Source organism: Aedes aegypti, chromosome 3 (assembly GCF_002204515.2).
Source record: "Aedes aegypti strain LVP_AGWG chromosome 3, AaegL5.0 Primary Assembly, whole genome shotgun sequence".
Lineage (NCBI taxonomy): Eukaryota > Metazoa > Arthropoda > Insecta > Diptera > Culicidae > Aedes > Aedes aegypti.
In genome coordinates, this window is record NC_035109.1 from 256,650,221 (window position 1) to 256,676,074 (window position 25,854).

The following is a 25,854-nucleotide window of genomic DNA, read 5'->3' on the forward strand; positions in this document are numbered from 1 at the left end:
TATCTGTATGGTATTGGCAGACATCAATAAACTTATAGTTTTAAACAAGGATTTGGACATGGTGTCAACCTGAAAAATTTTAAGGCAGTTTGAAATATATCCCCAAACCGAATTTTATCATTAAAATTCGTATCAATTTGTTCATTTTGTTGTAATAATTGATTTTTTTATAGATATCAGAAGATTCCATCGGAAATTGCCTACATTTAGGCGTTTTCTGCGGTATTGATGAAAATTAATTGTTTATTATTTCCATAAATTTTGCTTTGTTAAGAATTTGGCAAGCATATTTGGATTCAGGAGGCACAAATTAAATAAGTAAAGTTGTTTTCAAAACTAACAATAGTTGTTTTGACAGGTGATCAATTTCACCCCGAAATGGAATTGCTTGATTTTTTTTATTTTAGAGACGATTTTCAGCACTAATACCACAACTGTATGAAAATTTGAGTATATAAACCAATGAGGCTCTCCGTTGTACTTGTTTTCCTGCATTAAATTGTTTGGAATTGGCAACATCATAGAAAACAGACATGGAGAACAGTGAAAAGTGATCAATTTCACCCGAAATCACGGTATACGTTTTGTAGAGTCTAACAACAAGTTCAGTGTTTTTACTTCATAATACGCCTATGAAACATACAAAATCATTTGATTTTTTCAGCGAAATATACATTTGAAAAACTATTGACCGAAGGCCTCTGGACCCTCCTGGGTGTAGGATTTTTTTTCTTTTGGTACCAAATACAACCGATTTCAATTTAATCGCACACATGACGCTTTATTTTTCTTTTCTTTTTTCACTTTTAACACACCGCGTCAGTAACACACCCGTTTACAACATCATCTTTCTTCAAACTGAGGATCCTCTTTCATTGAGCTGAGCCCGAATCATATCTGCTTTCCTTTTCCTTCATTCCTGTCGATCATCAACGCTGTCGTCTCGTTTCGAAAGCTCGCTTATGTTCATTCCGATAGCAGAGTAGGATTTCCGTATCCGTGAATACACTGGTACAAATTGTCGTGTAAGTTTGAATCATTAATTTTAAAATCTTTTATTTCAACCAACCTAATCCTCTACATCTTCCTTCTCTCCTACTCCTTATTTGAATAAGTAAGTAAGAATTCTGTTCCGTTTTTTTATAAACTTACTTTATTGTGTTTAAAATTTACTATGATGTACTTTAAATTCGTCGTTTGTTTTTAAACAAAGTTATACAATACATAATACCTATATACTAACAGCAGTTAACTTTTTTTTTAAATGCTATATGTAAATTTCTAAAGTACAGATACAACGGTATTAAAAATAATTTCCTTATGTTGATAATCAAACTTGAATTTGGCCGGATACACCTTAAACGAAAAATGTATATTATTAATATTTTAATTATTTTTAGACATACTTACCATTTGCCAATCAAAAACACTTACAATAAACCAGGAAAATTACAAATAAGCTATAATCAACCAAATCACTATCGATAAAAGTATTTTAACTCCCACCATATCCGCATTATCGATTTAAACCATGCTTTAAACATGTAGCGTATCAAGCAAGAACAAAATTCAACATCCATCAAGCAACAAAACCAGAAAATATTCTAAAATCTTTCTCTCTATTGTTGACTTACACATTCTACCATCCATCACATGACAAAACCGATTTCAGTAATACTTCATTGGATGGAGCTTACCAGGCTCCTGAAGAATCCATCAAGCAACGAAATCAGAAAATATTCTAAAATCTTTCTCTTTATTGTTGACTTACACATTCTACCATCCATCACATGACAAAACCGATTTCAGTAATACTTCATTGGATGGAGCTTACCAGGCTCCTGAAGAATCCATCAAGCAACGAAATCAGAAAATATTCTAAAATCTTTCTCTTTATTGTTGACTTACACATTCTACCATCCATCACATGACAAAACCGATTTCAGTAATACTTCATTGGATGGAGCTTACCAGGCTCCAGAAGAATCCATCAAGCAACGATATCAGAAAATATTCTAAAATCTTTCTCTCTATTGTTGACTTACACATTCTACCATTCATCACATGACCAAACCGATTTCAGTAATACTTCATTGGATGGAGCTTACCAGGCTCCAGAAGAACCCATCAAGCAACGAAATCAGAAAATATTCTTATATCTTTCTCTTTATTGTTGACTTACACATTCTACCATCCTGACGTGGTGTGTTAAAAGTGAAAAAAGAAAAGAAAAGAAAAATAAAGCGTCATGTGTGCGATTAAATTGAAATCGGTTGTATTTGGTACCGAAAGAAAAAAAATCCTACAATGGCGCAGTCGGTGAGTAAAATTATAATTGTTCTGAGATATTGAATGGGTAGCATCCTGATTAAGTTTGGCGACATTTCCACATTAGCAAGCGAAGTGAACTGGACTCAAGCATACACAAGAAGACATTTTGTTTCAAAATACGCAGTATCTTGAAACAAAATGTCTTCTTGTGAATGCTTGAGTCCAGTTCACTTCGCTTGCTAAGGTGGAAATGTCGCCAAACTTAATCAGGATGCTGCCCATTCAATATTTCGGAACAATTATAATTTTACTCACCGACTGCGCCATTGTAGGATTTTTTTTTCTTTCGGTACCAAATACAACCGATTTCAATTTAATCGCACACATGACGCTTTATTTTTCTTTTCTTTTCTTTTTTCACTTTTAACACACCGCGTCAGTAACACACCCGTTCACAACATCATCTTTCTTCAAACTGAGGATCCTCTTTCATTGAGCTGAGCCCGAATCATATCTGCTTTCCTTTTCCTTCATTCCTGTCGATCATCAACGCTGTCGTCTCGTTTCGAAAGCTTGCTTATGTTCATTCCGATAGCAGAGTAGGATTTCCGTATCCGTGAATACACTGGTACAAATTGTCGTGTAAGTTTGAATCATTAATTTTAAAATCTTTTATTTCAACCAACCTAATCCTCTACACTGGGGTCCATAATAGGAATGGTTACAAATTTGACGTTCCCTATTATGGACCCACCGTGAAATGCTAGTTATAAACCCTCTTGTGTGGTTTAATTTACAAAATTGTTCAAATATCTGTACTTATGTGCCTCAAACCAAATATTTTGCCTGAAACTGCTGGCTTACAATGGAATCGAAGTCCCCCCTGTGGGGTTTCATAAGAATAAGGCTGCTTTGAGAGTTAATTTTATGTTTTTTTTTTCTGTAGGGGGTGCATAATACGCAAAGGGTTCATAGTCGGCATCGACTATCGACGCTAATCATCGCAACGACGTCAATTGACAGGAGACCTGGAATATTTTTTTGATAAAATCCAGCATAATTGTCAAAACAAGAGACTCAAAAATGTTTGTTACTGCAACATTACACCTAGTTATTGTATCAGCTACCTCTTTGTTACCCATATTTCTTATAAAAAGGCACTTTTGTGATCAGAAATATTTAAAAAATGGAGATTTTAAGTTTTCGCCTGTATGAAAAGCTACGCTATAAATGCGTACAGTCATCAACCATCATCATCTTCAACACGAAAACTGATGACGATGATTGAAAAGATAAACTATACTCCCAGGTCTCCTGTCATTTGACCAGTTTCGTGAAATGGCTTATGAGCCATTTTACGAAGCAGGTCAAATGACAGGAGACCTGGGATTTTTCAATCATCGTCGTCAGTTATGGCGATGATGATGGTTGATGACTGTGCGCATTTCAAGCGTAGCTTTTCATACAGGCGAAAACTTAAATGAAGAAAATCTATTAAAATATTTCTGATCACAAAAATGCCTTTTTATGTGAAATATAGGTGAAAAAGAGGTAGCTGATACAATAACTAGGTGTAAAGCTGCAGTAACAAACATTTTTGGATCCCTTTTTTGTCATTTTCTTCATGTCCTCGTTTGGTAAGATGAGGCGTTGTTAAAAATCACGTTGGATTTAATCCCTGGTCTCCTGTCAATTGACGCCGTTTCGGCGATCAGCTGTTCCGAAAAGTCTCGTAAAATGGCTTATAAGCCATTTTACGAAGCCTGGTCAAATGACAGGAGACCTGGGATTTTTCAATCATCGTCGTCAGTTATGGCGATGATGATGATTGATGACTGTGCGCATTTTTAGCGTAGCTTTTCATCCAGGCAAAAACTTAAATGGAGAAAAATTATTAAAATATTTCTGATCACAAAAGTGCTTTTTTATGTGCAATATGGGTAACAAAGAGGTAGCTGATACAATAACTAGGTGTAATGTTGCAGTAACGAACATTTTTAGATCTCATTTTTGTCATTTTCTCCATGTCCTCGTTTGGTAAGATGAGGCGTTATTGAAAATCACGCTGGATTTAATCCCAGGTCTCCTGTCAATTGACGCCGTTGCGGCGATCAGCTGTTCCGAAACGTCTCGTAAAATGGCTCATTAAGCTCTCGCCGAGCGGTGTTACGAACACGTGCGCAAATTTGCTGGTTGAAAATACTGCCGTTTGATTTTGCTGGGAACAGCTGATCTTTGTCTATATTTTCCACCAGCATGGTGGCATGTAACGTGTATGTACACGAGCGCAGAAACCACTATTGTCTTGATCTGTAGCAATGACTCCCAAGACAGCCAGCTTTGCCAACGGTCGCCGAAGTAACAAGCTCGCCGTTTTGACAACCACACTTTTCACTCGTTCATCTCATCCAGGAGTAATTCGCAGTATTTTCCTTATTTTTTCAGTATTGCCACAGACAAACATCGAGATTTGTACTAAGTGTTACGTCTGTTTATCTGTGGTATTACGTTCTCATATGAAAAGAAGCTGCTTCTCAGCCTAGCGTTAAAAGAGCTTTTCCACATTTAACTGAGAGATTTCTTTGTCGAAGTTTACATTTTTACATTCGTAGGGGAATTCGGGACATAATGGACACATCAAGCAAATGGTATTTTCAAGGCCATACAATGAGATTTTTTTTTCAAATTACTCCCAGCTAGTTTTCAAGTTTGGTATTATTACGACGTGCTACATTCATTCATGGTAATAAAAATCATATCATATGCCAGAAAAGTGATATAGCAAATTAGGTTGCATTAGGTGCAATACAAGGCTAGTAAAAAGCTATCGGGGCAAAATGAACACTTGCATTTAAATTTAATGATTTCAAAATATTTAATGCCTGTCAGTCGTTCTGATGTGTAAAAGGGCTCTCCCTCTATCATAAGAGCTACAAAGAACCTTTCTGGGTTCGTTATTTTGCTAAAAAAATAGATTCTCCCACCGCCATAATCTTTTTTATCGTCAAACATTTGAAATACGATCCAGATTTCAAGCAGTGTATAAACTTTTGATGAAGTATGCATATTCTCAGAGATTGAGGGGGTGTCCATTAGTGTGGGACAAAATTTATATTCTCGCTCCAGTCCACTTTTTTTCGCTGAAAAAATGACCTCTGGCAATTTTTCTTTGCAAAATTAAGTTTTTTCATAGTAAATTTCATACAAACTTTGAATGGCTGGCGCTAAAATATAGTTTCTCCGATCGAGCTGAAATTTTGCACAGATGTTATGGGACCTAAATGCAAACCAAAAAGTGGACTGTAGCGAGAATCTAAATTTTTCATATAACCGTGTCCCAGGCTAGTGTCCATTTCGCCCCGAGTGTTCATTATGCCCTTATATACTTCTATACTATATAATTCTTGTAATCCATCAATTTTATGGTTGATCCTCGCCAATGAGCCATTTTACGAAGCAGGTCAAATGACAGGAGACCTGGAACTTTTCAATCATCGTCGTCAGTTTTCGCTATGATTATGGTTGATGACTGTGCGCATTTCTAGCGTAACTTTTCATACAGGTGAAAACTTAAATGGAGAAAAAATATTAAAATATTTTTGATCACAAAAATGCCTTTTCATGTGAAATATATGTGAATAAGAGGTAGCTGATACAATAACTAGGTGTAATGTTGCAGTAACAAACATTTTTGGATCTCCTTGTTTTCATTTTCTCCATGTCCTCCTTTGGTAAGATGAGGCGTTGTTAAAAATCACGCTGGATTCAATCCCCAGGTCTCCTGTCAATTGACGCCGATGTGGCGATCAGCTGTTCCGAAACGTCTCGTAAAATGGCTTATGAGCCATTTTACGAAGCTGGTCAAATGACAGAAGACCTGGGAGTATTCAATCATCATCGTCAGTTTTCACGATGATGATGGTTGATGACTGTGCGCATTTCTAGCGTAGCTTTTCATACAGGCGAAAACATAAATGGAGAAAAATTATTAAAATATTCCTGATCACAAAAATGCCTTCTTATGTGCAATATGGGTAACAAAGAGGTAGCTGTTACAACAACTAGGTGTAATGTTGCAGTAATGAACATTTTTGGATCTCTTTTTGGTCATTTTCTCCATGTCCCCGTTTGGTAAGATGAGGCGTTGGTAAAAAATCACGCTGGATTTAATCCCAGGTCTCCTGTCAATTGACGCCGTTGCGGCGATCAGCTGTTCCAAGACGTCTCGTAAAATGGCGAAGCAGGTCAAATGACAGGAGACCTGGGATTTTTCAATCATCGTCGTCAGTTATGGCGATGATGATGGTTGATGACTGTGCGCATTTCAAGCGTAGCTTTTCATACAGGCGAAAACTTAAATGAAGAAAATATATTAAAATATTTCTGATCACAAAAATGCCTTTTTATGTGAAATATAGGTGAAAAAGAGGTAGCTGATACAATAACTAGGTGTAAAGCTGCAGTAACAAACATTTTTGGATCCCTTTTTTGTCATTTTCTTCATGTCCTCGTTTGGTAAGATGAGGCGTTGTTAAAAATCACGTTGGATTTAATCCCAGGTCTCCTGTCAATTGACGCCGTTTCGGCGATCAGCTGTTCCGAAAAGTCTCGTAAAATGGCTTATAAGCCATTTTACGAAGTCTGGTCAAATGACAGGAGACCTGGGATTTTTCAATCATCGTCGTCAGTTATGGCGATGATGATGATTGATGACTGTGCGCATTTTTAGCGTAGCTTTTCATCCAGGCAAAAACTTAAATGGAGAAAAATTATTAAAATATTTCTGATCACAAAAGTGCTTTTTTATGTGCAATATGGGTAACAAAGAGGTAGCTGATACAATAACTAGGTGTAATGTTGCAGTAACGAACATTTTTAGATCTCATTTTTGTCATTTTCTCCATGTCCTCGTTTGGTAAGATGAGGCGTTATTGAAAATCACGCTGGATTTAATCCCAGGTCTCCTCCTGGGCCGTTGCGGCGATCAGCTGTTCCGAAACGTCTCGTAAAATGGCTCATAGCCACCAAGTCGTTGGTTACCATAGGCTTGTTTTCACCACTTGGTACGTTTCGTTATGGTAGGTAGAAATTCATCAGTTCAACGATGGCAGGATTGATCCCGCAGACCATGAAGTAAATTTCAGCTTCTACAACCATCTAGGATAATTTACGGCTTCCGCACCATTGGACTATTATCGGGAATAGAATTTCAAACGCCAAATGCACCTCGAAATGCACAGTGTTTTTCTATCAAGATACACCAACATTCAGATGAATCTTTGTTCTGTGAGCTTTCCGTTGAAAAGATTTCCGAGACTGCACAAATAATATCGCCAGAGATGTCATCAATTCAAATGAACACGCCTCACAATACTACTGATTTGGAGCTGCCGAACAGATTTGCCTGCAGTTCTTATGGGAAGACTTCCGAAGAGAATGAGGCTTGGATGACCCCCAAACACGTAATTTGTCTGCTATTGTCTCCGTGAGTTATCGGAACTGGTAAGAATTGCACTTCGATCCAAATGAATAATGGATGAGGCTTCCCGCTTACTCTCAAAGTGCACATTTTAACAGCTCTCATACTAACCTTAGAAAGGACCTTGTATCTTTTTCGATCCATTTCAAAATTCAAATCAATGTAACTTTTGATTGAAATAATCTAGCAATTTAAAATTTTCTGACAATAATTTTTTTGTGGAAAATTTTATTTTTGCGTTACAAAAGTTACAATTTGTGACTTTGGGTCGTTTTAGACCCGAAAATTCAAACAGCTCGCAAAAATCAGTGTGTTGACCTAATTTAGTTCTTTTGGGCTTAAATGAAAGGCACACATGTCAGGAATACTCCCGGGGATCCGCTCTCCAGGTCCTGGTACACCTGGTCAATCCACCTAGCTCGCTGCGCCCCACGCCTTCTTATTCCGACTGGATTCGTAGCGAACACCATCTTTACAGGGTTGTTGTCCGGCATCCTTGAAACATGCCCTGCCTAGCGTATCCTTCCAGCTTTAGCTACTTTCACGATACTGGGTTCGCCGTAGAGTTGAGCGAGCTCGTGGTTCATCCTTCGCCTCCACACGCCGTTCTCCTACACGCCACCGAAGTTCGTTCTTAGCACTCGGCGTTGTAAACTTGAGGAGGACAAGAATAGTCCACGTCTCATGCCCGTAGAGGACTACCGGTCTTATGAGCGTTTTGTTTTGACCGCAGTTTCTTCTGGAGCCCATAGTAGGCACGACTTCCTCTGATGATGCGCCTTCGTATTTCACGTCTAACATTGTTGCCAGCCGTCAGCAAGGATCCGAGGTAAACGAACTCGTCGACCATCTCGAAGGTGTCCCCGTTTACCGCGACACTGCTTTCTAGGCGGGTCCTGTCGCACTTAGCTACGCCTACCAGCATGGATTTTGTTTTCGACGTATTCACCATTAGCCCGACCCTTGTTGCTTCGCGTTTAAGGCGGGTGAATAAATCTGCCACTGTTTAAAATTTTCTCCTAATAATATCCATGTCATCCGCGAAACAAACAAATTATCCGGATCTCGTGAATCTCGACTGATAAGTCCGGCTCTCCGTATGACACCTTCAAGCGCAATATTGAACAACAGGCACGAAAGTCCATCGCCCTATCATAGTCTCTGCCGAGACTCGAACGAACTAGATAATTCACGCAGTTTTGCACACCATCCATCGTTGCTCTAATCAATCTTGTGAGCTTTCTGGGAAAGCTGTTCTCGTCCATGATCTTCGATAGCGATGACACGGTCAATACTCTCGTATACCGCCTTAAAATTGATGAACATGGTGCGTAGGGACCTGGTATTAGGTTGTATTTCTGGAGGATTTGCCGCACGGAAAAGATCTGGTCCGTTGTCGAGCGGCCGTCGATAACTTCCCACGAACTCGTTTGCTACAGGTGATATACGACGGAAGAGAATCTGGGATAGCACTTTGTAGGCGGCGTTTAGGATAGTGATTGCACGATAATTTCCACACTCCAGTTTGTCGCCCTTTTTGTAGATAGGACATAAAACGACTTGCTTCCACTCCTCCGGTAGCTGTTCCGTTTCCCAGATTCTGACTATAAGCCGGTGCAGACAAGTGACCAACCTTTTCGGGCCCATTTTGATGAATTCGGCTCGATACCATCCTTGCCAGCGGCCTTGTTGTTCTTGAGCTGTTGAATGGCATCCTTAACTTCCCTCATTGTGAGAGCCGGTTGGTTTCCACTGACCTCTGTGCTGATGTAGCCATCGCCTCCGCTTACCTGACCTTCTGTGCCTGTGTTCTCTGCACCATTCAGGCAGGCTTGATAGAAACTCCTCTGCGATGCAAAGAGGAGGCGATTTTGCCGTTTTTCTGAGGAGAAAAAAATAAACTCAAAATTTTCAACACAGATCCTCAAGCGATTCGAGTGAGAGTGCAGAAAAATGCGAGGATTTTTTCAGACACTCTCTCTCTCGTTGCGATGCTCACCATCACTCACACTTCAAACGAACTCTCGAGTCTGCCGCCCGAACAGACAGTCCTCGGGGAGTTGTGAGAGCACCCTTTTTTGATGGAATTTAACTCGGCTTTTTTTTTGTGCTGCATCTTCCTCGCTCATTTTTCGTTGCCTCGCTGCTTAGCATTTTTTGGCTCCCTCGCAAAGAGGCACTGGCAGCACGCTGCTCTAGAGTATGTCACCGAACTCTGATGATGTTGAGGAGAATTATCAAGCCTGCATTCAGGTGTTCATCGTAGTGCTGGTTCCACCTTTCAATCACCTCGCGTCCGTCCTTCAAGATACTGCCATCCCTTTCCCAGCACATTTCAGCTCGTGGCACGAAGCCTTTGCGGGATGTGTTGAGCTTCTGATAGAACTTCCGCGTTTCTTGTGAACGGTACAGCAACTTCATCTCTTGGCATTCCACCTCTTCCAGGCGGCGCTTTATGTCCCGGAGTAGGCGGGTTTGCTAGTTAGTCTGTATCCGACTATAGGCAGCGTTGTTAATGGCTTCTTTGACTGTCCTTCAGCAGTCCTCAATAGGGGCCCTATGGAGCTTGTTACCTACTAGCTTAGTGATAAGGAATCTTAGGGTCGCTTATCGGCTTGTTCTCCCAACCGTATTGTGGATCCGACAGAAATAAGGACAAACATTTTTTTTAAATATATTTTTTCTCAATCTCCAAGCGTCGCGACTAATATTTGAATAGTGCGCTGTGTTCATAAACATCGTAAGAATGCAGCGCCACACATGTCATTATGACAGTTATGTCGGGAACGAGTCACACGTCGCGTGTCCCACACGCGCGTTCCGATTTGGTGGGCGCGCGACAATACAAAGATGAAAGGCACTCACTGTGAGCAGCAACGGCTGAACACTTACCCACTGGTCTTGCACGTTTCGAATGAACAATAATAAAACAACAATGTTGTACACCTAGAGATGCTCAAAATTGCAAAGAATGATTATTTGCTTGGGGAAATTCCAAAAGCGGAAACTTATTGGTTCCTTTTTGAATTAAAAAGAGGAAATACGAAATTAGATGGTGGAAACAACAATCATCAGGGCTTTGCACTTTGAAATTATGCAACTAAGGCAAATTCAATCTACATTACAATTTATTGTGACGTCAAGGGTACTTGCGTGTCTGGGTATATCGAATATTGGTGGCTTCTACGGTGGGTCCTCGGCGGTGAAGGTTGCTTCTGATGCTGGTCGGGGCGCTATCGGGGCACGCCAGCCTACACGGCCAAAGTTGATGGTAGGCCGACCTCGTTGACTTGGATTCGGCAATGTCTTGGTGGGGACGACAACCAGTAGATGGCGCTGGTGGGCTTCCGGTATCGACAGCAAGGGTTCACTGGACCAAAACTATCCGGCGACGTACCAGTTTTCCAAAATGGTGATTCTTGACGAGGAACGGATCAGCGGGCAGGCAGTGAGGACCTTTCGGGGACCAACAGCGTTGGCGATTCGGCTGCAACCGGCACTTCCACTCACTCGAACTTTTTTTGGCTTTCGAACGTCCACTTGCCTGATGAAAAGATCGAAGATACAGAAAAAGGCCTGCTTTGTGGACCTGCTCATCAAATTAATTCCCATTGATATCAATCTATTGAACTTTGCCACAATAGACACAATTACCTTTTTCTTGTAGATTTAAGCTTATTAACAATGCTTCGTTGTTCTTCAACTAACTTTTTGTGCTATATATAATATTTTCAAATTTGCATGACTATTAACATTTAAGCATATTATTTTAACACAATTTCACAACTATCCGTATTAATACAAAGTAACACTCTTTAATAATTGTACTTTTAACACTGCATGCATTCATTATCTTATAACTCAGGGGTTCTCAGCCATTTTGGCTCGCAGAGCACTTTATGAAATTAAATCGTTGCGTGGAGCACCTGTTCTTCATCTCCGTTTGAATCCGATTTTTTACATGCTTAAATCAATCCAGTAATTCCTACTTGAATCGTGAAATGGGATTTACGGTCAGTAACAAAAATAAGTAACCAAATGCTTTTTTTTACACAAAATTCCCAAATTTGGGGCTCTGAATCTCAGCATCTGGTAGTCCAAATTGACTGAAATTTGGATGAAGAACTAAAAATTTTGTGAATTCATTACAATGTAGTCATTTTCCAATGAGTATCAAAAAGTTGTTCGAAGTCAAAATAAGTAATCGAGTTATTTGTTTTATTTAACTCACAAACGGTATGTTATGGGTGTCTGGTATGTTCTGTAAAATTGCATAACTTATAAAAGTGAATGACTTCGCCGTGCAAACCAATTGAATTAAACTAGAAAAAATCGGTCGATTACTTATTTTGTCTTCGAACTACCCTCTGAAACTAATTGAAGAATGCCTGTTTTGTAATAATTGCAATGCAGACAAAATTTCAGGTTATTTGTGGTTCGTCATCCAAATTTCAGCCAATTCGGAATACCAGAAGCTGCGATAAAGAGCCCAAAACAAAAGCATTTAGTATGATAAAAAACATTTGGTTACTAAGGGGTACACAAATTATATCTCGCATCAGAATGTCAGGTACTGCGTGACAAGCCTTACAAAATTTACAAAATTTTTGGCTAGTGGCAGAACTGCTTTTCCGATTTATATTTTAAGTTCCAACAACTGAAAGAGTTTCTGTATCAATTTTTTTCCTTTTAAAGTCTCCATTCAGAGTTGCTTGCTGTCACTATCAACGCTTGAAATTTGCTGATTTGTACAGGCCGACTGCGATACAATTCGGATCATTCCATATCACATCAACATCATGCTCTCTACTCCATCACCAGTGCATTGATGGCGATAGACTATGGATATCACTGATGGCTCAAGTTTAGCCTTAAATTAAGGAAATAAAATTGCAATTTATCAGTGCGATATTCTTAATAGTGCTGCAGACGGATTAAAACTGTGTGTTGGTCACTGAAAAACATTAATAGCGTGGGAAATTACCACGTGATCACTCATTCTGCGGTGATTGTGATCTAGAGTGCGTTGTCGCATCACAGCTGTTGGTTGTCACATCCAAATGATATTGATAGTTCGCAACTGATATTGATAGTTTAACTCCATCAGCCATCAGATGATATGACCGATATTATGCAGCTCTGTCTCCATTGATTAGTGAACCACAAGTTCAACACCTAAGAAAATCCGTGAGATATTCCTAACGGTTTCAAAATTTCGACAGTTAACAGAGTAACTACAGCTCATTTTTTTTGACAAGGATAAGCATCCCAAAAAAATTGAACACCTTGAATGTTTCAAATTATTCTTTTGGGAAAAATTTGATCTAAATCAAGGAAAACCCAATTTTGCAGCAAGAACTGCCTTATACAAAATGTTTGATAAATTATTTGCCGACAGAATACTTTTAACGTTTCAATTACAAAATGAGAACCAAAATTCCAAAAACAAAGTATGGCTTGGTTTGATATAATTAAAAGCATATTTTAGAGATAAAGTTGAGATATATCAAAGCATTGGCACAAATTTTAAAAATTTTCACGGAGCACCTTCCATGGCTTCGCGGAGCACCAAGTGCTCCGCGGAGCACGATCTGAAAACCGCTGTATAACTTTTTCATATAGCTTTCAACGATTTATTTCACTGCATGCTGCTAACAACAATAACTTTATTGTTCTACAATGGCCACCTATCAAAAAGAGACAAAACACTGATTAAACTGCTTCCACCATACATAATTAATTTTTACCCTTTTAAAAACTAATCACGACGCGCACTTGCTTCACTTATGGAAATTTGTTCAGGAAAGAACAAGGCCTTTTATTTAATTGGGTCCTAAAATTTTTAATGAAATCTTGTTTTCATTTAATAACACGAAAAAGCATGTTACTGTAACTACTTTAGCAATTTTTCCCGCTCAAATAATGGCTATATCATGTTTAAACTTTAATTTAAAAATTTGGTCCATAAATGAACCTTGACACTTTTGATCATGTTTGACGTTCGCTTAGTCGACAAAAACACCACAGGGGTTTTAGTTCGACCACTGGGGTTGTTCCTATCTGGCATTTCGTAAGGGACACGGAAATCAAAATACATCCAAAATTTGAGTTTAAGCCAAAGGATGTGACAAAATCTAAAAAAATGTTTTTTGGGCTTAAACCAACGGAAAACATTAGAAAATTGAGTAAACATGTGTTTTTGGCCTAAACTTAAGCGTTTGGCACTAAAATTGGGACAGGGCTTTAGGGCCCTATTCTGGCATCTCTGATGGAGCCTAATACCATCAAAAATGATAAAAACGATTTTTGACAGCTATGCTCGCTACATTGCTGCTTACCCCATTTTCGACACTTTTACTCCACCTATGGGCAAGTAGCTCAATTAGGGCGGGATTAACCATTAACCCTGAGCGTTCAAAAGCACTCACTCGATCGAGGTACTAGTTGAGAGTGGTGCAGAGCTCTCACGCTCATCAAGCCACTGAGTGCAGCCCCTGTCCCATATAATAGTATTAGTGGGAGATTTGCTTTTGGAAAGGGTGTAATGTTAATCAAGGGAAAATGGAATATCCACTTGTGGTGGAGCCAACAATTAATAATTGTAACCACTGGTTACAAGCTCGCCTTCATCCGGCAACGTTGCCTCAAGGTGCTACACGTACGCATTGGCGACATCTGGTTGTCGGTACCGACAACTAGTTTTGGGCGCAGTTTCACCATCACCATGTAGTGGTCGGAGTCAATGTTAGCGCCACGATAGGTTCTGACGTCGGTTATATCGGAGAAGTGCCGTCCATCGATCAAAACGTGGTCGATTTGTGATTCCGTCTGCAGTGGTGATCTCCAGGTGTATCGATACGGGAGGCTGTGCTGGAAATAGGTGCTAGGAATGGCCATATTCTTGCAGGCGCCAGAATCTATCAGTCGTAGGCCGTTCTCTTTCGTCAGCCGGTGGGCGCTGAAATTTCCAATCGTCAGTCTGAACTCCTCCTCCTGGCCAACATGATTGAACGCTCAGTCTCCTATGATGATTTTGACGTCGTGGCTTGGGCAGCGATCGTACTCGCGTTCGAGCTGCGCGTAAAATGCGTGTTTGTCATCATGAGTACTTCCGTCGAACCTGTCCAGCACATCTGCTGCAGCGCTACGATGTCGAAACCGTGGATCTTCAGTACATCGGAGAGTATGCGTGTGCTTCCGATGCAGTTGAAAGGTTTGCAGTTCCACGCACCGAGTTTCCAATCACTAGTCCATTTTCATCGCTGTGGTCTTTGCCGATTGTTCTGGTCCGTATTCTCTCGTTGACGTTCCTGTGCTGGTGTATTTTAACGGTTGGCTTGCAGGGCCTGACACCAACCCCCTAGATTTCTGGACGATTTCCCCTAAATGTTCGAAGAGTCTTAGTGCGTAGATAAGCTTAGAGTGCTTCTCTGGCACTCAGACGATGATCAGCCGCCCCTGACATGGGGAACAGACGCTGTTGTGAGCCGCAACTATCATAGAGTACAGAGGCTTCAGGTTTGCAGAAGCAAATCCCCCCTTCCCTGTCAGCATACGACCAAAGCTTCCACCGGGGTTGGTTACCCGATCTTCCCTAAGGTTACTCGTACCCCGGCCAGTACCACGAGGAGGTATGGATAGGAGGCTAAGGACCACACAATGGGCTCTATTGTGTATGGAACAAATATTCTAAAACTTCTTCATCAGAAGGAGTTAAGTCACCATTAGGTAAGCAAATTTCGTTCACTTGGAAATATTTGAATTTTTCAAGGATTTTGTTCAGCTGACTGACTTTACTCAAACTGGAAACATTTGTATCATCTGATACATACCAATTCGTCAATTCGTGACTGCTTCTATTCGAGCCGAGACCTAACATCCTTTCTATTACAACTGTGGAGATGCAGAGGTATACTCGGATTCTAGGAACAATGGTTGCCTTACTAGCATATCTTCCCTTCTGTGATTATCGTTAGGACGTGGTCGGTTCACATTGTGTACATTGAGAATGGTAAGCTAATTGCAAGCCCTATTCATTGGATCTCTGTGCAACTTAGTTTGTTTTGGTCAATCACGGAACAGCAATAACGATGCTCACGCTTAAATTTGAGGTGCGAACCGCCACCTGTTGGCCCATCGGACAAAATCAGTGGTTTAAGCATTGGGAGTACATTTTTTGCGACTATGATTAGGATCGCAATTTGTTCTAAGTGCCACGTTTGACTGTGAATATAATTGATGAAGATTTCGTGTTGGTCAAAGAAAATGCAATCTGTGTTTGGGTCTCAAATTTCCATCATCACTGCATTTGGGCTTGCAAAATTTTAGCTAGGGTGATGTGTTAGTATCCATCGTATTAAGCATTGATCAGTGAGAACTGCAATTTTCCCAGTATTGCAGTGAATGATGCTGATACAAACCGATTTCAAACAATTCATTCTCAAAACGGCTTTAGCATTGTACAATAACATTTTGATAAATCTTGATCTCTTTTTGGAAATAATGCAAAGAAAATGCATCTTACCGTATTCTCAGTCCGTCGTATCGTTTTCAACTCCGCCGCAAGCAGTTTCCAGATTCGTCTCACAACTTACGGCTCACTGTGTGTATTGAACGGTTAAAACACAACATATCAATGCTATAATAAAATGTTTTACTAGAATATATAGATCTACGGGCATCTCCCTCCATTCCTTCAGCATGATGGAATATACTAATTTCCTTTAAAATTAATTGTTCGTCATCAAAATTCAGCCCAAACATATGAACACAATTCCTTTTGACCGTACAATTATGGCATTTGCTCACAGTACAGCGCAAACAACACAATCAAAGGAATCGTATGTTTACGTCGAGCGTCGCGCACACATTGATGAGCACAAGCTTTTTTTTCTCAGTACGACGGATTGAACTTTGTTTACATTCTCAATTATTCGCGGCGGTTGAGGAAATTTCGTAAAATTTGATGATTTATTGGAGTTTTACGGCGTGTGGTTGGAATGAAATCCTTCAGTGAAGAAGTACGAAGGTTTTCCATAGTGAAAATAAGTGCCCGGCGAAGTAAGTCACCCACGGGGGCGGGAAGAAACTTGTGTTGGAAAGTGGTGTGTGGCTCAGTCGATCGCTAAGCATTTCTCTCAAATCGTATTCGTCCATGCGATTTCGGTAAAAAAGTGCAAAGTGAATAATTGAACAGAAGTTGTTTACCGAAATACTGTAGTTTTATTGCATTTTTGGTGTACAAGTGTACAAACCATAACAGCTTTCACAAAATTACACTTGGAAAATGAATCTATGTTGCAGGTAAGTTTGAATATCCGCCGTAGTGGAACATTTAAAGTTTAATACGACGAATAGTTACGCTTACGACGAAGTAGAACAAAACCCTAACATAATTTGATGCCAGTCGTTCGAAGTTTGAAATTTACTATGGGAAACCTTACGTAAACAATCATTTTCAGAGGTCACTCATTGACCTCTACAATAAATCATGTACGGGCGTTTATGGGAAATCCAACGAAAAACAAAATTGTCAAAGACCCCGAAGAAACAGTGATCGTAAAAAAAATCAATGGGTCTCAATTATTCGAAATAAAATGCGCCATTGTATTATTATTAATTTTCCTTTATGTCGCCTTTTCAAACTATTTTCTCTAGCATCGGATCGCTTCACGGTCTTCAGTATTCTTCTTCTTAATAATATTTTATATTTAAATCTGCAATCAAATTTTCATCGAAGGTAATGTGGTGATCCCTGATGATTTTTATTTGAAAAATGAAGTTTTGCAATAGTAATTCCCATACCAATTCTTAAACAGCTGGCGAACAATAGTTTAACTAGTTTGGCCCAAAATACCCAACAAATGGATAAAGAGTGTTAATTTTGACCCATATGCAAACTTGCACAGTCTACAGACATTTCTAAAGTACGAACAAAAGCAATACCCATCCAAAATAACCTTTTCCAAGAATAATATGCATTGATATGGATTACTTTTCTATCGCAAAACGGGGAATTCCCCAGCATTACCGGTAAGTTGCGATGAGCCATTTGAATACTTATTAACTTTCATTCTGTTGTAAATCGGGTAAGATGAGAGTTGCAATGGTGCTTGCAATTTGGCGTGTATTGTTACTTTGTGGAGTAATCCACACTTCACTTGGAGTTGACAATATTATTCCAACCGATTATTCAAATATAGTAAGTATATTATCTGTGGTTCCATGATACTTTTTAAACATGCTCTAATAATCCTCCAAAGTGAAATTGAAGCTAATTGTGATATTAACAGTATTTTTGTTGAATATTCCTAACTTTCAGACATGCCATTTAGTCGACGGCAAGGAAGGCATTTGCGTGTACTCTTATCTCTGTGAAAACGATGTAATCAACACAGACGGTGATGCAATCATTGATCTACGGTTTTCCGATGAATGTGAAGATTATTTTCTGAAATGCTGCTCGAAGGAATCGGTAAGAAAAAAAATCATTTGAAATCTATTAGGTTGGAGCATAGCGTTGTTTGCAACGAAATGACATTGTTTGAGTGGTAGAGATCTTTTGTCGACGAGAAGTATTAATACCAAATTGAAAATAATGTTTCATTTCAAATTTCTAATATTGAAAACATATGATACTTGCTTATTCTTTCATTAGTCATGCATGGAAAGAGCTGGTACCTGCTTGCCAAAGAGTCAATGTGGTGCTGATCTGAACACTACCAAATATGAGAAATTTAAAGAATCCAAAGAATGTGACTGGAGTGGCTACCAATGCTGTCCGAATGATGCAAACGAAGAAGTGAGTTATTTGTTCTAAAATCTTAAAGTGAAATCAAATCTAATCTTTACTATTATCTTCACTTAGGATTCAACGGGTACTGAAAAACCAGATGTTAAAGACAGTGAAGTGCTCTGCGGTGATGATTCTATTTGTGTACCAATTGAACAATGCACTAAAAATGCAGACGGTGAAAATTTGCTAGAGGCCAGAAGTGCTATTTGTAGTGAATTGAGCACATGTTGCCCACAAAGTCAAATCAAGAAAGTAAATGTTACCAACTCATGTGATATGATTGGAGGCACTTGTATGCTGAGTGGTCAATGTGAAACCCCTAATAATGGCACTGAAAAATGTCTAGGACCAGAACATGTATGCTGCATGGATAAAGTTGAATCAACAACAATTCGGGAAACGGCATCTGAAGCTAAGGTTATTTTCATTATCCATATATTTTACTTTGTTATAACTATTTCACATTTTCAGACATGCTTAAATAATAAAGGAGTATGTACTGAAGAAAACGAGTGTGATGGAAAAATGTATAACGACCGAAGAAACGAATGTGGTGGTTTAGTCTGCTGTAGTTTACCACAAGATACTGACACAAGTTCTGAAAGCACTTGTGATTCGTTGGGTGGTACGTGTAAAGCTGAACAACATTGCCGTGAAATAGCTGATCGAATTGCAGACTGTGCAGAAGACACTGTGTGTTGTTTATCGAATGGGTCGTCAGATACCCAGGCTCCAACAGATGCAGGAGAGGTTTCAATCAAAGAATGTGGCTACCGAATTGAAACGGGAATCAAATTTAACACTATCAATCGAGACCACGGTGAATCGCAATATGGCGAGTTTCCCTGGGTGGTAGCCATCATGGTGAATGAATCAGCAAATGTTAGGTTCACTTGCAGTGGCACGCTGATTGATCCGGAAGTTGTTATTACCGCTGCAGAGTGTGTGAAACTATTTAGAACGAAACCAGAGCAACTCATAGTTCGTGCTGGAGAATGGGACATGGGAGCCACAATGGAACCAATTCCATACCAAGAGCGTCGTGTAAGGAAAATTAAAAGTCATGTCGGATTCAAGCCTCTTTCATTAATAAACAACATAGCTATTTTATTCCTGGAAGACAAATTTGATCTTACTTCTACAGTAAACACAGTTTGTGTTCCTCCCCAAGGTTTCATCATTGACAATGGGGAAGTGACTGCTACTGGTTGGGGTACTACTCCAAAAAACCGTAAAAAATTTCAACAAATTCTCAAAAGCATTGATCTTCCATATGTGCAAAAACCAGATTGCGAAAAGGCTCTCCGAAGAGCTACCCGGAATAATAAGTTCAAATTACACTCTAGCTTTATTTGTGCTGGTGGTGAAGATGGTGTAGATACATGTCAAGGAGATGCAGGTTCCCCCATAATATTCCCAATCCCGGATGATCCTGAGTCCCGATACTATGCAGTCGGAATGGTTGCTTGGGGAGTCGGATGTGGCAGGTCTGGAACACCATCTGTCTACACGGACATTGGACAATTCAGAGAATGGATTGATGAAGAGTTGGCGAATGAAAGTCTATCGATGTATTATTATGACTATCAACTACAAGGCTCGAATGATGAACAGTAGTCTTAAGATATACAATAAAGTAATTCAACAGTTTATTTTTGCTGGATTCTGCCAAGTTGAAACCTTTAGCAAAGCAAATTGTGGAAATTCAGCATAATTTGTTGCATTTCAGCGATACATTTCTTATGATTAATCTAATTCAATTAAAAATTAATTTGGAAAAATTTAGCAAAAAATACTGCTCTAAATGAATAAATACAAGATTTGTAGTTTGTTTTATTATTACAGGAGTAGGAGTAGGAGATTTAAATTTTCACACTCATAAGCGTAATTTTCATTGTTTTCGTGGGCTAGATAATAAACTCGATACATTTAATGTTACTTTATTAAATTCTGACATGACTAGTTTTACTTAATCGTTGACGATTTAAAACTATTCATCACAACTCAATGACTGCATGCTGAAATTAGAAGGTATGCTTTCACACACTATCTCGTAATGGTAAAGTGATTGATAAAAATCAGGTTAAAAAATAGAGTCACTGGTTCAGGTGATCTTGTGTTTCTCCGATAGTTACACTGGGACTTAAGTGCACCACTCAGCTCTTCTTCTGGCGTAATTTCATCCAGATCCTTGCAGACAAGTACAATCATCGGTCATAAAACCTTCACTTCTGTCTTATCACCCAGTGATTAAGCCATGCGCTCCTGAATAGCCAAACTGTCAGTTTTAGGATTCTCTATCAATTCAAAGAGCATATCATCTTTTTGGTACGTCTGGTTTTGAGTCAAAACTTTGACAACGGTTTCGCCCAGATCCGGGTGCTCAGCTTTTAAGAAGCGCTGAGAACGTAGTAGTGCTGAGAACGTAGTAGCGCTGAGAACGTAGTTAGTCTTGATAAGTACTGCTTCAATCTTCGGTGGTAAAATTACCAACGCTCCAAAAAGAAGCGAAATGTTATAGTAAGATTATATAATCATAACACGTCAAATATAAAATTTAAAACCAAGATTGAAAGGCCCTTAGGTCGATCATATTAGTAGATGAAAAATTTTAAAAAACCGAACAAAAATAAGAAAGAATTTACGCTCCTTTTTTGTTCCTCCGTCTGCTTTTGCTGTTTTTTCCCTTCTGCCAACGACCTCTAATTCTCCTGTGGAGTGGCGTTCGTACTGCACGTACTGCTCTTGGAGCGGCGTCCATACACTGAAACAATCATTGAAGTAATTAGAACCATGCACAGTTTTTGAAAGTTTTTAACCATAATATAGTAATTTTTACTGTCGAAATGATGCCATAGTAAAATTTAACGCACAATATATTTGAAATAAATGCGAATTTAGTCAGCTTAAATCATGTGTCGTAGTGTATTAAATTTAATCCTCAGATATAGTATTTTCAACCGCAACGCTGCTTTCAGTGTAGTATCCTGCCACGTTTGCTTCTTGGATCCACCCAGTCTCCCATCTCTCGGCGAGGTTCTGCTTCTCTTTGAGGTCATGGAAACTGGTGTGTTTTCCACCCCCACTGATCTCTCTTTCGTCCGCTTATCCGAGGTAACAGCGATAGCAGCTTTACCCATCCCCAATACGTACCTACTCCGCTGTTTCGGCTCTCACAACTGCCGTATCGTACTGTTTCACCAGCGATGAAAGGGCCTTTTGGATACGTACGATCATGAACTATATATCCTTGAAGACGTTATTCTTACTGTCCACGTTATTGTGAAGTTCCTCCGCTAGGCACTTCGCCACTACTACCTTCGGCTTGTGTGGAACTACGTTCAACCCACTGCACTCTAGATTCTATGGTACTGTGTCTTCTGTTGTTGCTGATACAGCTGGTATTATGGGGTACCATGTTCAGAGCCGGATCACCGCTGGTCAGGTATTTGCATCTGAGCCTACTTCCACCGCCTAAGTGGTGAGTTTTGAACGTATTTGGAGGCCTATACTTAGTACAAATACGCGTATTTCGACCTCAAATGTTAGGCTGTCTTCAGTGTCGTGTACTAGACTCAATTTGAAGAAAACCCTCGTAAGTTTATATTTAAACTAGGTATAGTCATAATTCTTTAATCTTTTTGGAAGAATCTTAAAATTTAAGAGCTATCAGGTACATCCCATTCCTCTTTTGTTGAAACTTTAAATCTTTCCAGTTCCTTGTTCTTTCCGTCTTCGCTGAGGGGTAGAGTTTGCATCCTGTGAATCATGTGGTGAAATACTGCCAGCTCATGCTGGAACGAATGATTCGATGTGTAGGAGATGACTCGCTGGGTGTTTGAAGGCTTTCAATAGATTTCAAAGTTGTAAGATGAACTTTCTTCCCTGGTGACAAATAGTTCCAAAAACGGTAGATTTCCATCTCTCTCCTCCTCGTTGGTGAACTTGATATCCTTGTGTATGCCGTTGATTGTGTCCAGGGCCGGATTTACAAATGTGGTGGCCCGGGGGCCATTGTCTTGTTTGGGCCCTTTCCAGAAAAAAAAACTTTTGGATACTTTAGAATAGACTAAATATTTTTTAACGTTCTTTGTAAGATTTTCATTTTCAGAAGTTGAACTATTCCATAACGTTCAAAATGCGTTAAATCCCTTATGAATGTAAACCAGTTTTAAATTTAAATTAATGTAAATGATGTTTTATTCAATATTGTACAGTGTGATTACTAATTCCTGTCAGTAAAGTAACTGATTGTAGATAAAAGATGTATGTATGAATTTTAATTTCCAGTGTACATCCTGTTTTGTACATCTATAAAGTTTGTTTTAAAGCAAAGTAAAGATTAAATCTTTTTTCATTTACCTTAGTTTTTAGTCATATGTGTTGTTTTAAAGGCATTACACCTGGCACGCACATTGTCCACAGATATGTATTTTTGACTAAACGCCGCTGAAAAATTTGCCTGATTAAAACAGTATGTTACCACAATCTTTCAGACTTACTAGAGAATAGCATTAAACTGATTATGGAAAATTTAAGCGAAAAAAATATGCCTTTTTTGGTTGAAATATATGCTTCTGAATAACGTTTGTGTTAACTGTAATGCTTATGAAACAACGCATGTGGCTGGAAATTAAGGTAAAGAAATAAATATGTTATCTACGTACAGTGAAGACAAATATTATAGATGTCCAAAACTGGATATGCACTGGTAATTGAAATTCATACAACCATCTTTTTTCTATGATTACTAATTTTACTGACAGGAAATAGTAATCACCCTGTATATACCTACCTATCTCTGCAGATTTTATAAGTTTACAGGTTAAATTGAATGTTTTTTAGGCTTATTTATTTAAATTTATTTCATGATTCTCTTCTTATTGGTACCTTAATTCAAATTATGGTTATTCTATTCATGTTTGTTTATTCAAATTGTTGAACATACAGATTTCCTAAACAATTTTGAGTTGAAGAAATTGGTGAGGGCAGGTAGCAGGTCTTTTTCTAGAAACTTGGTAACAATTTTAATGCAACGCTCTAAAACTCTCTTTATTTTCGATGGAGGGTCTCTAAGGTATCCATTTCAATGAAAATGGTCTTTAAAGTCTGCTTTTTCGTTATTCTGATGGCAGTGATTCCTGATGCAAAAATCTACAGGCTCCAGAGATAGATTCAAAGACAGTTTTCTTCAAGAATTTTGTCTCACATATCTCGAGGAAAAACTTCAAGAAGTCTTCTACTGATTTGTCCAGATCTAGAATATTTTCAGGAATGGAATCTCTCAGGTAATTTTTATGGTTATCTTTGAAAAAAAAAAAACAGGTTATTCTCTTAACATATAAAAAAAAACTCTTAGTGGAATTCAACGGGAATAATGACTCAAACTCTTGAAGAAATCTTCGGAATAATCAATCAATCTTTGAGAAAATACCCAAATTCTCACAAAATTCCAAGAGAAAATCATGAAGAAATTAATACAATAATACTGTCGTAATGTCACGCATAATCCTGGCGTAATAATGATAAAGCATCAAAGTCTTGTCTTCTGGTTCCTGTTAGGTAAAGTTTTGATTGATTGATTAATGATTGGTCAATTTTTGATCTCGTTTTGATTCCTAACTGGTCTCTTTTTGTTCTCTAGATGCTAGAGGTCTATATAGTTGCTTTATTCAAATAACTTAACCACTACCTGCCATGCTGTGTGATCGATCCAGTAATTTTCAAAATTAATATTTAAATAATGAAGTCCTGTTTCTTGATCTGCAGATACACACATTGCATTCAAATCTAGTCTTAACCTTTGTTGAGAAAACTTTCATTACAGTTGGAAAAGTCACGTTAGTACATCGTTGGTTGGTTGGTTTGACTTTATTAACGAGATTTTAAGCCCTGGGCTAGTTCATCTCGGGACCAACGGCTTTACTTCCCTTCCGAAGGAAGTCGTCACTATAACTTTTTACGTCATAAGTAACTATGTCGGGGATGGGATTCGCTCCCAGGTCCTCGGCGTGAGAGGCGAGTGTTCTAACCACTACACCAGGTCCGTCCCAGGTACATCGTTAGCAATTGAAGTAAAAGGATACCCTCTACTTGTTTATCCAAATTGTTTTTAAATATTTCTTAATCTTCTTGCTTCTCGTGATATCAACAAAATCGCATTCTGAATATTCTAATACTTTGTTTTAATAATTTTATTCGAGTTGATTTGCATAAATTTCGCTCATTATTTAGGATTTATGGAAACGCCTCGAATAATATGATGCGATATGCACTCCCGTGCAAAAGTTTGAGTTCACCCCCTCAAAAACATACAAAAGTGTTCTGTCCATATATCTGTCAATATACGTCCAATTGAAACTCTTTTAGCCGCATTCGAAAGGCAAAGAGTTATTCTTACTTCGTATGTATTTTTCCAAAAACTTTTTTTGAATTTTGTATCCTAAATTTTTACTTAAAGAAGTGACACTTTTTTAAAAACACACTGAAAAATTATATCTAATTTCCTCAGCTTTGGATCGACAAAAACTTTAAATCGAAGTGTCATTAGAATCGTAATCTCATATTCTTTGAAGAGACCCCACGAAATTTTGGCGGAAAAATCTGGAAAGTATTCAAAATCAATTAAACAGTCAGTCAAGTCATCGTGCAAAAGTTTGGGTTCACCCAAACTTTTGTATGTTTTTTAGGGGGTGAACCCAAACTTATGCACGGGAGTGTATATGTACTTTTGCATTGATTCAAATAATCTGATAAAGTTTAACTTTAAATATATTTGTCGAGATTTTTGGGATTTTGTGGAGGATCCGTCGGCCGAAATGATTTCTCGCATTTCTTTTCACGGCTTGTGAATCTTAGGAAGTCCTTTAATCCGTGGAAGAATGGGGTTTGACTCTTTCAAACGAGCTTTGGCAATGATCGCCTTGCAGTCCTTCAGGGTTTTGTCCGTGAGCTCGTTGAGTCCGGGTAGTGGATCCACTCTCAAATGTCAGTACGGGGCTTCGTTTTTTTTCCCATTTGTTCGTCGTAATCCATCTTGTCCATGATGACGACCGCGTTGCCTTTATCCGCCTTGATGATGACACTGGTTTATCCTTAAGTTCTTTCACGATCTTCGTCCCAACCTGGTCTGCCCTGCTGCATTGTCATGTTGTAATGGCCTTTGCTACGATGTTCCTTGTTGTGTTCTGGTCTTTTATTGGTACGGTTTGGGTAATCGCTGTTTCCATGTCTGCGATGATTTTCTCCTCGTCAGGCTTCGTAGTCACCGCACATTATTCTACTATGAACTGCTGGGTCGAACGCTTAA

At 38.8% G+C, this 25,854-nt stretch overlaps 1 protein-coding gene and 1 long non-coding RNA gene across 3 annotated transcripts; one reads left to right on the top strand and one right to left on the bottom strand.

The window, feature by feature from the left end:
- Nucleotides 1-10,860: 10,860 nt before the first annotated feature.
- Nucleotides 10,861-11,797, bottom strand: LOC110679288. The gene is made up of 2 exons (XR_002502365.1): nucleotides 11,405-11,797; nucleotides 10,861-11,339 (listed from the first exon to the last, which is right to left on the bottom strand). It is a non-coding gene; the product is annotated as an uncharacterized LOC110679288 (long non-coding RNA).
- A 5,070-nt stretch (nucleotides 11,798-16,867) lies between these two features.
- On the top strand, nucleotides 16,868-20,513 carry LOC5575326 (proclotting enzyme). 2 transcript variants are annotated; one of them, XM_021850900.1, is made up of 5 exons: nucleotides 16,868-17,053; nucleotides 18,072-18,224; nucleotides 18,408-18,551; nucleotides 18,618-18,962; nucleotides 19,017-20,513. In XM_021850900.1, the coding sequence occupies exons 1-5, from the start codon at nucleotides 17,045-17,047 to the stop codon at nucleotides 20,160-20,162; spliced, it is 1,797 nt and encodes a 598-aa protein (XP_021706592.1). In that variant the 5' UTR covers nucleotides 16,868-17,044; the 3' UTR covers nucleotides 20,163-20,513. The 2 variants fall into 2 exon arrangements, with proteins under 2 accessions (XP_021706592.1, XP_001655702.2); XM_001655652.3 differs by lacking the exon at nucleotides 16,868-17,053 and adding an exon at nucleotides 17,800-17,951.
- The last annotated feature ends 5,341 nt before the right edge of the window (nucleotides 20,514-25,854 follow it).